This window comes from Cydia pomonella, chromosome 2, assembly GCF_033807575.1.
Source record: "Cydia pomonella isolate Wapato2018A chromosome 2, ilCydPomo1, whole genome shotgun sequence".
Classification (NCBI taxonomy): domain Eukaryota; kingdom Metazoa; phylum Arthropoda; class Insecta; order Lepidoptera; family Tortricidae; genus Cydia; species Cydia pomonella.
The window spans coordinates 30,861,903-30,878,503 of NC_084704.1; the positions used below are offsets into that span (position 1 = coordinate 30,861,903).

General features: G+C 37.6%; 1 protein-coding gene across 50 annotated transcripts in view; it reads right to left on the reverse strand.

Annotated features, from left to right (window-relative positions):
• Positions 1 to 16,601, reverse strand: part of LOC133515338 (cell adhesion molecule Dscam2) — a 92,622-nt gene that overhangs the window by 71,798 nt on the left and 4,223 nt on the right. For all 50 annotated transcript variants that reach the window (XM_061847863.1, XM_061847817.1, XM_061847815.1 and 47 more), the window contains exon 2: positions 6,971 to 7,130. In XM_061847863.1, coding sequence (XP_061703847.1) covers positions 6,971 to 7,019 — 49 coding nt within the window. In that variant the 5' untranslated portion in view covers positions 7,020 to 7,130. The remainder of the gene's footprint in view (positions 1 to 6,970; positions 7,131 to 16,601) is intronic.

The following is a 16,601-nucleotide window of genomic DNA, read 5'->3' on the forward strand; positions in this document are numbered from 1 at the left end:
TCTAAGGCCTTTACGTGGTACCCACGCAAGACCCAGCCGTTTAAGTCGGACCAAGTTAACTTATGCACAGAATTTGCAATGACAGAGTTCTATTTTAATTTTTCTATGATAATACTAAATGGTCCAAAAAGACTTGGACAACGAATTATTAGGAATATCTACATCATCATCAACACTCATTCAACTGAAACAAAACGTATTATATTCAAAATATAAGTACTCCATTAGCTTTGATATACAAACGCAACGTTTGTTAAAATAATGAACAATATACCGCAGAAAAAAATGACAACGTATTTTTGGTCCACCCATGTATGACGCTTAGAATGACATGGCTACGCTTTGTCACATAAGTCGGTGCAGAGTTAGATTAGACTGACTCTAGATTCAAACATTATGAATTTTAAAATAAAGGCAGCTATTTGTATCTCATCTAGATAAATTAAATATTATCCATATGGGCCATATTATTATGTTAATAACTTTTGATGAGATGCGTTTTTTATGAGAACGTGGTGTAGGACGTAGGACCTCACCATAACACGTACGTAACATTATCATAGTTTATATAAAGTGACCTTACGCACAGTACGTTTTATTACTAATTCCTAGTGAAAGGAAAATGCCCTTTCCTTTTCAATACATATACTTTGTGCACCATTCACGATAAATGTGTAAATAATACCGATTAAAATTAAAATAGATACCCCATGCCGTCATGTTTATCATCTTTCATCCTCTACTGATCCAAATCTCGAATATTTCTGATCACTTAGAATACTTAGATCAACTTGACTAATGGGCGGCCATTGACTACATTTCGGGAGACACTGGACAAGGAAGAATCTACCGGTCTATTCCCAAGGGATAAGAAATGATATTCTGAAATTAACCGGAGAACAGAGATTACGGTACCGTAAAATGTGCCGTAGATTAGACCATATGGTTCCACCATAGTATCCAAACCACAACGCTTTATTTCACCTTGTACCGATCTATCGCCCACATCTAGATAAATTATATGCGCTCCGATTTCACACGGCAACGCACCTACCTCTCCATTACATAACATCTGAGCATCGTGCGTGGACATTGTGAGCAATGTGGGTGAGCACTGCCTTATATTCAAAACGACGTAAAAATACAATTTGAAATTCCACATAAGACTTTTCATATTAGCAATGAAGTTTATCCTCGCCGCCCGCGTATATTGAAAAATTGCTGCTAAATTAGTTTATTTGTCGCTTTGTATTGAGCGATTGCAGCTGTCTGTGATTTAGCCGCTTAGGATGATATGATGTTAGGGATTTGCTTTAAATCGAAATATTGTATAAATAAAGTAAATAAAGAAAACAAGGGTAGCCAGATCGAAATACATGCTTTATAAAAGCTTTTGGGATCCAGGAAGGTATAAAAGGTCAATGGATAATACCAACCAGGCAACCAAAGCCATCAAGTGCGGATAACCAGGACCAGAGTGGTCCAGGACCACTCGATCAAGAGTTCAAGAGTGAAAAGACAAAGCTGAGAGAGATAATGTTTTAATTTCACCCATACTCCATAGGTTTAGTTTCTTTAGGCTCGTTTAGGAATAGGTACCCATCTAAAAACATAACTTAACAATCTTTTTAGGGTTCCGTAGCCAAATGGCATAAAACGGAACCCTTATAGTTTCGCCATGTCCGTCTGTCTGTCTGTCTGTCTGTCTGTCTGTCTGTCTGTCTGTCCGAGGCTTTGCTCCGTGGTCGTTAGTGCTAGAAAGCTGAAATTTGGCATGGATATATAAATCAATAAAGCCGACAAAGTCGTACAATAAAATCTAAAAATTTAATTTTTTTTAGGGTACCTCCCCTACACGTAAAGTGGGGGTGAATTTTTTTTTTTCGCTTCAACCCTAGAGTGTGGGGTATCGTTGGAAAGGTCTTTCAAAACTAATAGGGGTTTTCAAGAAACATTTTTTGATAAAGTGAATATATTCGGAAATAATCGCTCCGGAAGAAAAAAAAAATGTGTCCCCCCCCCTCTAACTTTTGAACCATAGGTCCAAAAAATATGAAAAAAATCGTGGAAGTAGAGCTTAAGAAAGACATTAAATGAAAACTATAGCGGACATGATCAGTTTAGCTGTTTTTGAGTTATCGCAAAAAGTTTTCCCTTCATAGTAAAAAGACTTACTTTAATTAGGTACTGATTATGCAAATTTGCCTATTTGTTTAACTCGGGTGAAAGGTACCGTTTCATCCCTTGGTTAACAATTTACTATACTTTAAGCTCCAGTTTAGCTTATTGTGACGGAAGAGTAACTACGGAACCCTACACTGAGCGTGGCCCGACATGCTCTTGGCCGGTTATGGTTTTCCTATTTTGGTTCATAAACTTACTGCGACATGTTACATTTCTAAATAAACAAACCTATTCATTTAAGTACTAATACAATTAAAAGTACTAACAGAAACTTTATGAATCGATAATAATGATAATGACTTACTCATTTATTTTCATTATTTCAAGCTCACATTGCATTGTCACAAGCATCAGAATTATACAAGTAACTGAAAGAGATAGAGTGCATTGCTTCACGCTATCTCTGCACTAGGCAAGTAGGCACGTGCAGAGGGCAGTGCTCTATCTTAGCTTGGCTTAAGTTTTCGTTTTTCAGCGTCGAGACACTCGAGACTCGAGAAACAAGGTTACTTAATGTTATTAAAATAACAAATGCAAGACAGAATGCCGATACCAACTTTAAACGTTGAAAAAGTTTATAATTATTAGAAAAAATGCCACACAGCTTATCTGCTTGAATGCTTTTGGTGAGCATAAATAATTATCACCTACTTCAAAAATCTTTATATCTTCAACATTCATTCGCAATACCTAGTATATATTTACAAAGTTATAAACCGACTTGTTATAAGTGCAATAGTACATGGACGTTAGATGTTACAAATAGGTGTTCGTAAGTGTTCATAGTAATAGCAATTCATTAAAGTTTGAGTCATTTGATTCATTTGTAACGCTCGAAGCAATGTGCACTATGTCAATATTCCACTAGGCAAACACGGAGAGAATACTCCGAAGTATGTTCGGACTTAATCCCTTCTTCCCCTGACAAAGTTCGGAATGGACAGCCATTCATGAACCAGTTCTCGTCCTTGCATTTAATAGACCAAATTAAACAGCAGTTATACTTTTAATCCGATCTTATAGCATCAATGCTATAAGTAAGTTGGACTCAAATACAAGAGAGGAATAACTTCAGTACCGAAATTCTAAGTTTTTAACTGTCTCAATTTTGAAATAATTATGCGTTTGTTTATTTTGGTTTAAAGTGTCCGTTCGGTGTTATTTGATTATGTAAAATAATGTACTTGCTATTGCTACAACTTCAAATCTATACTTGAAATACCTTCTAACGTAGTATTCCAACGCGTTAGTAGGAACGATAGTACTATATATATCCAATTCAACGAAATTTGTCTATTGGTAAATACAAACTGGGTGGTAGCATCCAGTTTGATATAGCACTCTGATGTGTATTCCATTTTAACCTGCATTAGTTTAAAGCCGCTAAGAAAAACAAACGCCCAGTTTCAAACAACAATAAACATGGTTGCTATTTTGGTTTCTTTCGCCCCATTTGTTTGTGACGAAATGTAAACAATCAAACAAAAAAGGGACGAGTTTTCTCGATTGCTTATCCGTTTATTGATATGGATATGGATTTGACGACCGGTCTAGCCTAGTGGGTAGTGACCCTGCCTATGAAGCCGATGGTCTCGGGTTCAAATCCTGGTAAGGGCATTTATTCGTGTGATGAGCATGGATATTTGTTCCTGAGTCATGGGTGTTTTCTATGTATTTAAGTATTTATAAATATTTACATATAACATATATCGTTGTCTAAGTACCCTCAACACAAGCCTTATTGAGCTTACTGTGGGACTTAGTCAATTTGTGTAATAATGTCCTATAATATTTATTTATTATTTATTTATTTATATGGATAGCTTACAAAGTCAGCTCTTTTATCAACCGATAAGCGAAATAATATACTTAGTAAATATTGCTGCTGTTTTTATTTACATAAAATGTAATTAAATTTTTTACAATTACAACATTTACGACATGAATCTCCACAAGTTATGTACTTAATTATTATGTTGTTATGATATGGTTAGTGATTATGTTGTTATGATAACGACAGCATAATTAACCAAGGTAACCAAGCAAAATAACCTACTGATTAATCTAGTCTCTAAAGGTTACGATTACGCAGTCTCAACTTATCGAGAAATTATTTAGGTAAACGTAAACTAATTAAGATATTGGCACTTGCACTTGGAAATTGATTAGAAAAATAACTAAGTAAGTAGTTTTGCGACATTATACAATTTTAAAATCACGTCACAGGGCGTACGTCGGCTAGGACTGTCTAGGAGATATTTGATCTGATACATTGTTTGCCCTGGCTCGTATATATACCTATGTAGCGAATCTGCAAGTCCGTGACCTCCGCTCAAAGGCCATCGTTCCGAGTGTTTACGATACGGGCCATCTCTACTGCCTACGCGCAGCGTTCGCAAATAAACTGCAAGTGAGGTGAACCATGAACTTGAGAGATGAAATATTTGAGAAAGAGTTCATAACATAGGTACACATGTGCAATTAAATAAATAATTTATCATCATATAACCATGATTTATACCTGTAGCCTTCATTGTTTGAAAAATTGTAAGTTGTCCGCTTTTGTAATGAAATGACAGATTGGTTGATGGCCAACCGAACTGTTTTCTTTATATCTGGGGGCCTAGCCAACATCAACATGACCATCGGACCTACATCGGCAAACGCTAAAAGAAGTCAACATGCATCGGGATGACAGATGCTACGAAAAGTCATGTGACTATTTACATACATTATTTAAGTTACCGTTTTCTATCAACGATTGCCATCTTGGCTAGGTCCTCTGAGACATGAAAACGTAGTTTACACTGGAAACAGGTTACAATTTAGTATAAACTTACAACTCTTACGAGTAATTCTAAGCGTCTTGTTTTGATAAATATACTAACACAATGCCTGTAAGTTTATCAAACGAAAACAATGTGTGGATGTCACCACACCATACAGGGACATCGGGACATGTAGTCTCTCATTTCATGAATTACTCCATTCTCTTTTTCTAATAAATATTAAAATACTAAAAATAATTCTTATAGAGTCACGTAAATCTCCACAGTAGAAATGAGCCGAGCCGGCGTGACGTGCGATCCAGTTCAGTGGCCGGGCTGTAATATCGACCGCTGACGTCACAGGGTGGCTATGGCTACCCCCCAGGCCGGGTTACCACATGCGAATTTTAAAAATCGTCACCAGATCCATGATGTTTACACAAAATTTGTTAAATTACTGACCCGCCGTCGCACGCTCGGCTGTCAAATATGTTAAACTTACAAGACCTTATACTCTGTATCTTTAGGTATTTAGATAAAAGTAAACAAAATCTACCCTCAAATGGCGCCGCGCCTTAAGCCACACATATGGTTAAATAATGTAGGTTAAAGGTAGGTAGGTTTAGGTCAGTCAGTCAGTCGTTCAGTGACAGATCCAGGCGGTTTTGTATTTGGTTGGTTAACCAATAAATGTTATAACTACTCGAAAATGTACAAATTGTTTGTTTACTTTTATTTAAATACTTAGATACAGAGTATAGAGCACGGGTTCTAGAGTTTCTAGACTCCTCTTTGTGGAAAAATACCGTCTTTGTAATGCTAAGTTACTACGAATATCCTTAAATAGTTTTCTTTTTTCATCCCTGAAGCTTTTATTTTTTCATTCCTGACAAGTTATAAATAATCTTGACATGTCAAGTAAATTCTTGACATCTGGTCACCCCCGTCACCGAGCGCCCGTGTTTTCTACGCTCGTACAGCTAGTAGTCAGGTTCCATATTTTCAGCCCACTTGCTCTGGGTTCATTGGATTTTGCATAATTACGAAATGAGAAAGATTTTTCAATTTCAGGCAGTAGTTCACTGCGTTCTTTCTTCATTTTTCTTTTTTGGTTCTTACATAGATGGAGCTTTCTCTAAGCTAAAAGCCAAGCTCTCTGAAGCTAAAATAAACAGCTTGAGGTCAAGACATTTTTGCCTTGTACAAAATAGGATTATTCATACGGTCATAACTCCATTAAATCATATTATACTTATTTCTCTCGGGGAATCCATTGTTTTAAATAGTTATTTTCGCAAGGTCAATTTTACTCAAGCGAACGGAAAATACAAATTCCTTCTTATATGTCTAGTCCTTTTTATCTAAATACATCGAAAATTGAAAATTCGTTAAAATAGGGGCAGGATCGGATCGGAAGTCATAGTTCCGGCGCTCATAAACACCATAAATTAAGCTAAATGAATGGCCATCCTGGTTTTAATAGTTGTTTGTTCAAGCGTAGCGCCATCAACAGTCACAGCCCATCTGTTGGGACATCAACGTGTTATGGCCATAACAACCGTATACTAACTACACAGTATACTAATTTAATGAATTAAATACAAGATTGGCTTTTCATGAAGGGTCTATAACTATATGCAGAGCGATGAATACCAAATATGTAGGTCATGGGCGTATACCGGAATGTGTTAAAAAACGTTGTTCTATAGGATACTGACATTTAATTAACTGAACTTTATGAAAGAGCATTTAATTTCCTCGGGGTTGATCTCAAGTTTTGCTCCGGTTTACCGACACATACAGTATGTTTTTTGTTTGGTGCATTGACATTAACTTTATTTTTATGCATAGTTAATTCCTGATGTGTAAAGTGCATCAATTTAACATGGAAGAGCCTTGTTATTATACCTAAAATGATGTTATTATAAAGTTCTCAAAAATGCTATTATTTGAATGTTTGGCTCTAAGTACCGACAATTTGTTTGGATGTATCTTCTAACTAGTCTGTAAAAACTTACCCATAAGTATCAGCGCCGTGAGGGCCACATGAGCCATCGGCAACGCCATAGCACCGTCACTTCTACACTTCACAACACTTCACTTCAACTCAGGAAAATGCCGGTAACGAAACAAAAACGAAACTGGGGTAGCCGCGGTGCGGCCGGGCGCTGCCCGAATCTGAAACAAACAATATTTGATTAAAATGATTTTCTCGTAACCATTAAGGAATAAATATTATGCAAATTTTTCCTTCGGACAGATATCCGGAATTTTAATCCGTAAAATTATTATCCGAAATCCATAAATCCCGTATTTTAATTTAGATTTGATGACCCTAAAAAGGCATCAATATTGTTGCGAAATGATGATGAAAACAATATCGTGCTAATAGAACCGAAGTGAAATCGATTATTACTTAAATCCGTTAAATCGGTAACTGCTATTTTTTATTTGGAATTTACTACATCCTCTTTGCACATTTGCACCAATACCTACATTCATGTTATGTTTTTTGATTGCATTATAGTTTATAATTATAAAGCATTGAATGCACGATATTAGGAAGACAGAGACAGACCAAGATAAGTTGGCAGCGATTTTGACAGCCTAGACAGTGCACGTGTTATTTTAAACATCAAACTTCTATAAAATTATAACGTTTACTTAAACACTTGCTCAGGCTAGGCTATCAAAATCGCTACCAACTTAGCTTGGTCTGACTCTACCCTTTTTATTTGATTTGCTAATTCCGGAATGTTTCATAGCAGTTTAAGATAGAAGAAATTGCAAAACTTATTACTTAGCTAACTACTCGTAAAAAATTTAAAATGAGAAGACATGCAGCCAAATCAGACATGCCCTGTGAAAAAAGTTTCAACAGATATCCGTTGTCAAAAAATCTTTTTCCACCACTGGCATATTTAGCTATATAACGAATACAAATCCTACCTCCGTCTTTACTTAGCAAAAAGCAGTGTTTTTGGCAGCCTTAATTTCATGGCTGTGTAAGCGGAGACAAGCGTTCCCGCACATTTGGCACTTAAACGCGATATGGATGGCGGTTGCCGGCTGTAGGTACATATTTGCCCGCGAATGTCGTGTTAACAAACGAAGTCAAACTTCTGAGTTATCGACCTTCATGTACAGTCAGCATCAGAATAAAAGAAGAAGAAAAAGGTAAATAAAAATCAGCAGACTAACAATGAGAAATATGCTAGTTAGAGTGTTAGATTGGAGTTAAACTTATGAGCTTCTACCGGTACGATACTTTTTATAGTTGGTATACGGCACACCAGGCTTCTGCTTTCACAAATATTATTAACTTATGATAAGGTGTATTTTTGACAAACAATTCATATTTCCTGGTACTGAATAGTTCGTACATTGGCTTAGTACAAAAGGTTTCCAACCGCGCTTTGAATTTAGAGCTTGGACAGGAAAACAGAAGCGTTTCTCGTTTTAGCGGATAAAACGAGGTACTTCATTATTTATTAACTCCGTTAGCTCAAGCTGAGCTGAGCTAGTCATTTATTTATGCTTTAATCAGCGTTTATTGCGGTCGGAGAAAATTAGAGCACGGGATGAGTTGGATGCTTTAAAAAAACTAATTAGCAATTAGATACTAACTCTATCAAATAAATTCGTATAACCATAAGTTCGATCGAAATTAAATCGATAATACTACAAAGAGTCTTTATCTCATTAATCTCATGATATTATTTGAGGCTCTTTTTAAAACGGTCCTGTAGGCTATAATACCACTCTACACTTAACGTAAATTTCATAAGTATGCTCAGGTATAAGTATTTTATGATTAATTCCACGCCGAATTCTGCTTAGCAGTTCCAGTTTAAACTTGTAAAAGGTACTAAGTAGTTTGCCACGCCTCTACCCAAAATATCTCTACCGCCGCATTAATTAAAAACTAGGCCGTCCAAATGAATATTTCACCGCAGGTACGACTCCATTTCATTACGCTTCGGCTTTGCCCGAACAGATCATTACTTGCCCCTAGAAGGTGCATTTAAAATGACTCGCGTTCACGACTCGTACGTAGGTAGAGTCGGACCCAGCAAACTCTACACAGGGTGCGTAGCCAACGTGCCAATCAATCGTTTACGCTCCGTAGCGAACGAAATGCAACTGTCTCTGTCGCACTAATATGGAAGTAAGATAGTATGATAATAGTATGTATTACTTATTCTGTGGTGATAGAGATGACTACACTACACTACGGAGCGTTAACGATTGGCACATTGGCTAATAAGCACCCAGACAGATTTGCAAACAGTTGCAGTGGCAGTGTGTGGTAGTGCCAGTGCCACCACAGATGCCAAATTTCTATAGGTATATATTGAGACGATTATATTGATACTTCCGCAATTTATAACTTAAAAGTACGTGCATTGTTAAGTTGGACGGACTCTACCTGCTTTAGTTTTTGCTACCGCTTTGGTTGAATTACCTTAAATGAGTAGTTACATCACAATTTTACATGAATATTTGCCCGACTGCGTCAGACGGACGGTAATGTTTTTCGAGCGTATGTATGTATGTATGTCAATTTCTTTGGCACGCCCTATAGCCCAAACGGCTGGACGGTTTCTGACATATGAGGCGTCGTTGAATTCGTCAGAATTATGATAATGACATAGGCTATATACATTTTGGCGCCCGCAAATGGAAAATGGGGGAGAGTTCTTACCATAGCAATATGGGTATCAAATGAAAGCTAGAGAAAGACCATTTCAAAAATATGTACAATCAACCAATTTGATTCCTAGGCCACTATAGAACCATGCCATAATGACTTCTACGACAGTGCTTATTGAGTGATGCGTGTCAAGTATCTAGTAGTTAAAGCGACAAGGTTCTATAGTGGCCTAGGATTCAAATTGTTTAACTGTAAGTAGTCCGGTTTTTTGTTTCGTTATTTCTTATTAGTGAGTTCTTGATAAGCACAAGTCGTAGTCTATTCTACGTGTATGCTTCAATATGAGGGACCTAGTGGCAGGTAATCAACACCCAACTATGAACCCCAAGTGTTCGGTCACGCTACGCTGTTTATTTTGAGTACCACACGGCTCCCCCTTATTTTTGTGCTCCGTTAATGGACATCTATAGTTGTACTTTTTATGGCAGGATATTGCTTATGTAAGTTATTGCGTATTTCCTTTACAAATTTGCTTACATTATATTCGAATGAACTACGAAATAAAAATACTGTATAGAAAAGTTATAAATATTGTTACATGTAGGGTTTGCACGACGGATCTGAAATGTATGGGAAGATCCGTGGATCCAAAACCGGATAATTTCATACATTTTGGATCCGGATTGCAAACCCTAGTTACATGTCATATTCCCAAGCTATGTTTAATACACAGATTGTAATCAAAGTCGCTAAACAAAACATAAACTGAACATTTATGTCATCATATTACCCATTCGCGATGACATCATTCTAGTAATTTGTCAGCGTCTTGGCTAGTAAATGTACACAGTGGTCGTTGGTTGTTAATTTTGAGACTATTTTTATACAGAAGAGGGTGTTAAACGATAAGCAACTTTAGTTTACCCAGAATAGCTTCACATCACAGAGAAAAAATATAAAAATCATATAGTTAAACACTCTGCTGTATTTTCTGCTATGCGTGAACAACAAATCAATAACACTTATGTTGAGCTCATTGAAGGCATCTACCACAAAAGTACTGCAAGTATGAAACTGCATGTTCCCGGTCCTAAATTCTGCATCCAAAAAGGAGTCAAACAGGGTGACCCGCTGTCTCCAAAGTTGTTTACCTCTTGCCTACAGGAAATCTTCCAGAAGCTGGCGACCAAGTGGGAAACAATGGGCATTGACGTCGGCGAAAAAAGGTTGACAAACCTGCGTTTCGCCGACGACATTGTCTTATTCTCCCACACTGCACCCCATCTAAAGGAAATGCTACAAGACCTTAGCACGGCAAGTCTTGAAGTCGGACTCGAAATGAACAGGACAAAAACCAAGTTAATGACCAATGGCGCGAAACGTGGGGTCACGGTAGATGGGCAGGATATACAATATGTTGATGAATACACCTATCTGGGCCAGATAGCATCCTTCGATAACAGGCAGTCCAAGGAAGTCGATCAACGCATCGAAAACGCCTGGAAGAGCTTCTGGTCCATGAAGGCGTTAATGAAGGGCAACCTTCCACTAACACTAAAACGCAAACTTTTCGACATGTGTATCCTGCCTATCTTAACCTACGGCGCCCAAACTTGGTCATTAACAGAAGCTCAAAAGTCCCGACTCAAGATTTGCCAGCGAGCAATGGAGCGTAGCATACTTGGAGTCCGTAGAATCGATCGGATAAGGAACACAGAGCTGCGCTCCAAAACAGGTATCGCAGATGTGGGTGTGAAGGCCGCCAAGCTCAAATGGGATTGGGCGGGGCACATCTGTAGGATGCACCCGGACAGATGGGCCAAAATAGCGACCGAATGGGCACCACAGATCACCCGAGGCAGAGGAAGGCCAAAAACGAGATGGCGAGACGACCTGGACTCATTTCGTAACGACTGGCGGGAGCATGCACAAAGCCGTGACGAGTGGCGGAAAACAGGGGAGGCCTTTGCCCAGCAGTGGGACACAATATAGGCTATATAAAAAAAAAAAAAATAGTTTTAAGGCTTCTACAAACCTTACAACAAGTGGCATGCGACTTTAGATACTCGTAGTGCTGGCTAAGTTGGAGAAACGAATTGAATCGATAGATGAAATGCCGCAATGTATTGCAATTCATGCGTTTGGAGAGATCATTAGATTTACGAAATATTCGGAAATTATTATTATTGTTTCTGTGTTTAATTAGTATACCCAACTAGTATACCAACTCGAAATCCGTTCTGCCGTTTTTGCGTGTAAGTGTTACCAATCGTCCGTACGTCCGTCCATCCCCAGAAATATTCATGTTTATAATATCTATTAGACGTGTTTTCTGTACCTATAACGTATACCTAATAACAAGCAGTTGTAAATGAGTTATTGTAAGAAACTTACGTATTTGCACTTCAGGCTGTACTGGCTTATGTCGCCCCAATTACGAGCTGAATTTATCAGAAATTCAGTTCAGTACCGTAATCTCTATGGTCACTTAATAAATTCAGACATTGTCTATGTCACCTGTTTTTTGGATGGAATATTATGTGACCATAGAGATTAAGCTCGAATTTCTAAAAAATTGCAGCTGTGGTGTGCCTAACACGGCAAAACACCAAACCCGTATAAAATGTCGGTTAACTAATAAAACGCTATGCAGGAGTGCCGACTGCGGAGTGACGGAAGGTTATTTTTGGGCCTCCATTATCCAGAAATGGAGACGCGTTCCTGTTTATATTTCACAACTTATACGCGGTATTGGCTGGAATAACAAATTCCACTGTTATCCCGATATTTAGGGGTAAACTGGTTTCCATAATGTATGGTAAGCCAGAGTCGGCTTTTAGCAAAACAGTATCCATAGTATATTCTAATTGTCAACAGATATGAGGACCAATGTGTGTATAAAAAAAATATAAATGTGAAATTCTAGATTCGCATTATGACTTTAGCTTTATTATATCGTATATACCTAACAAATATAGTACACCCTATAGGCGAAATGCATTGCGAGTAAAAAACAAGTAGGGATTAATAAAGTTTAAATGAGGCTCCAATTTTACGATTTGCAATCCGTCACGGTAGCACTTAGCTATGTACATTCCTAGAGTTCGCATGAAACGACGCCCGAGACGTGTGGCACTTCCTCATTTTCTCGTTGCAGTCACTAATAGACTTAAACTGTGCTAACGATGCCACAGAATAAGTAATAGGTATGTAGCATTATTATAACGATGCTACAAGTATACTTGACGCAAGCGAACGCATCGGCTTATGGTTTCCAGACAGCGCCGTCAAACAAAAGATATGTAATGTCCTGTACTGTATCTGGATCACAATGTAACTATTTCAAAGTAATATTATAATAAATAACTTACATGAAATAGTAAGGTACTTTTAACCTGATCTTAAAATTACAGAAAATTGACCGTGAAATCCTTAAGCATATCTTATTATAATTAAGTTTACTATACGTAGAGAGATAAAGCGAAGTAGCGTTAGTTTCTATAGCGCCTATACTTTTCAACATATGGAATTGACAATAACGATCTTGTCAAGAGAAAGGCCAAGGAAAGCCTTTGCACGCCTACGCCATTTTGATTGCATGGTCATTGACAGATGATGGATGATAACATTCTCAGAAAATTGACAATGTAGAGTTCATTTACTTCTCCCGTAGGTTTTATAATTTTGTACAAATTCAGACGCATTTAAGTATGACTGTGTGTCCAAAAATACCTGTTAGGTCCCCCTCTGACCGAAATTTTCTGCATCGGTTCGCTGCCTAAAACGCGTGACGCCCATCTATATTAAAGGTACAACTCATACCACCTGTCTCTCGTCCGGTCTGCAAAGATAATTCGAAACGATTTGAGGCTGCAGCCCCAACCTTTTGTTCAACGCAAAACAAATAAAATATGTATCGTGTATAAAATATGTATCAACTTCACTCTACGATCTAAGGATAGGCTCAGTATTCTCAATGTATCTAACCGTGTGCAGAAAATTGTTTGCTTAGACCAAACCAGCATGTTTGATCTCCGATTACGACTAGTTGTTTAATACCTTGAGGTCAAACATGTACCAGACCGAAGATGAAATCTTGGCTTGTGATTGGAACAACAATCCAGTATATAACCTTTGAAGGGACACAGCTAAATATCGAACGACGGCGGGCTGTCTGGGAGAGGAAGTGGAGACGGCGTATTCCGTTTTACCCCCACCCCCTCCCCCAGTCTACGCAGAAAGATGTGAATCGAGTACTCTACCTATATACTGTTTTATAAGATGTGAAGACGTTCATAAAATACCGCTTAGCGTCGGATGAGGATAGCAATTTCTAAAGAAACGAAGGAATATTTATACTATGGCATTGGTATAATATGTACCAACGCATAGTACTGCTAAAGTAAAGATCCATATTGTGGGATATCTTATATGTGTGCGTGTTTATAACGTGGTTGGAGCGCCAGGATACTTTGAAGTAGTATTTAATAGCGAGGAAAAGGTAAACATCCGCATAGCTGTCATAGCAGCATGGCACTCGTTGAATTAAGGTTTCATATTCGTCATGCAGGCAACTACTTCCTGGGGGTCTAGCCAAGGTGACAATCGTTTGCAGAGAAATTAAACGAAACGCAATCTGTCTCTATCGCACTCTAATATCGAAGAGCAATATGGAGACAATAGCGTTACGTTTCGTTTGCTATAATCAATTGTCATCTTGGCTAGGCCTCCTGAACTCATTAATAAATTGTCATATCATAAGTATAAACATGTTTAACTTACAAATGGAACAATAATATCTTATTCAACGCAAACATTTCTAAAAACCATCACCATAAATATGTTCAACCACAATTACAATAATAAAACGAGAAGCTAAGTGTTCAGACTCTTCAAGGTAGACTTCAATTGTAGTCTAATAAACAGAAGAAATAATTTGCTAAAACGACTGTTTCTTAGCTATTTAATTGTTTCAAAACGAGACAATACCTATATACCTACGCCATCGCCAGGGAGTTAAGTAGAACAGCACAATACAATATACTTTACGATACTTTTTGATCAAATATTCTGTAATTGTGTTTTATCTGTAATAAATAATAAATAAATACAGTGTGGAAATAATATTTCCTTTTAGTAAAACGAGCTATCTTAAGGTTTTAAGGCACTTTCCTTCCAGGGCCCATTAAATTTTACCACGATGTAGATAAGGTAACTTTGTATGAAAATCCCATAAAGCAATACGTATCGTATGGGGATTTTCATACAAAGTGACCAGTTTTATTGCTCTTGATTGAGTGTATATATTCGTGGGAGTACAAACACTCCACAGTCATAAAATTCTCAGTAAACAGCAGCTGATTCAAATCAATGTTACTATCGTAGGCAGGCGTCTACCTGCCGCCGCCGCACAAAAACCGCTTTCGGGACATTTTGCACCTGCTCTCGAAAGGCCTTATAAAAAACGACGCCATGTGTTCAGGGGCGTAATTTTGGTGGCTTATTGAGCACAGGCAAGTTGAAATCAGTATAACTGAGACCTCGAGATTCGAAGCAAATACATGCGCAGTCCAGCGCACTTATATTGGCTCTACCTAGTATTATATTCGTCTTCACTCGTTTATAAAGGGAATGCACGACCAGAATTGCACGCACCATGCGTTGAATAAAAGGAATAATGAGTTTGGAGATTTTGGGCGTCGTTCAAAATAATGATGCCAATGGATGGATGTTCTAGGAATTGTATATTACTCTACATAGTACCTGTACGTCTGTAAAAGGGATGTTTCCTGTATTTAAAATAAATTATTCCACGCCATGCACGAAATAAAGCACCAGAAAAATATTAGAAAACCTAGACAGCAGTTACTTTCAGACACAATTTATATTTAATAAATCCGAAAGAACCATAAAGAGTAGGTAACTTGAGCGTGACGTCATTGTTCTGTATTTCTTAGCGATTCCATAGTGGCTAATCGTTTTGATAGTTCCAAAAACAGCAGTCAACTACCCTATTAGAAAAGTTCACTGTTCACTTGATATCAGCTCGAAACTAGAGATAACCGCGAAAGTTTAATATAAGACTTTCCGTGTATTTTATGTTTGTTACTCTTTCGCGCAAAAACGACAGCGTATATTTTCGACGATTTTCGGCACAAGCATATTCTGACGACAAATAAACTGTACGTACCTATGACCTATGGGGGCTATGGGATTGCCCCCAAACGAGCTCTATGCACATGAAGTCGCAGACCTCGCTTTCAACAAATATAATTGGAAAACTGAAGAGGTGGATGAACGGAATGAAAGTTTTCAATTTGTGCTTGACATGTTTGTAAGGTCACTGTGGGCAAGACCGTCTACAAGGCAAGTCCGTCAACACATTATAACTTTTGAATTAGAAAGCGTTTGCCGCTTTGGCGTCGATTTAATAAGTCAGGTTTTCGCGCTTGTTCCCTCACTCTAAAACAGATGGCGCTGTGACAACGAACTTCAGAGCAATCCGCGTAAACAAATCATTACGTGTATGGAACTCGAAGTGATAGTGCGACAGTCTCTGCAAATAAAATTGTTAAAAATAGTTTGTGACAAGATTTTGCACCAGAAATTGACTACGTAAGTAATGTAAGACCCGGCAATCTTTATTATGTGTTTAAATTATCAGATACTGGCTTAGTTTTGTAATTATACGTCCCATCATTCATCACATTAAAATTTTGCTAAGTTGGAAAGTCCGTCTACTATGCACCAGTGAAGTCCGTCATATGCCGGACTTTCCTTGAATCAGAGGTTACCAACTGTTAAATGGCTCCAATATTATTTATTACGATTTTATAATGTTACTACAGATACGCATCTTTACGACATTGCGCATGATGTTTGTGTTTTGTGTTTATTAACAATTTTAATCTCGAAACTACTAAAGAAATGTGTTCTTCATCCTCAGCACTATGTAACCGAAAATACAAATAAGAAAATACCTATTAAGTAAATAA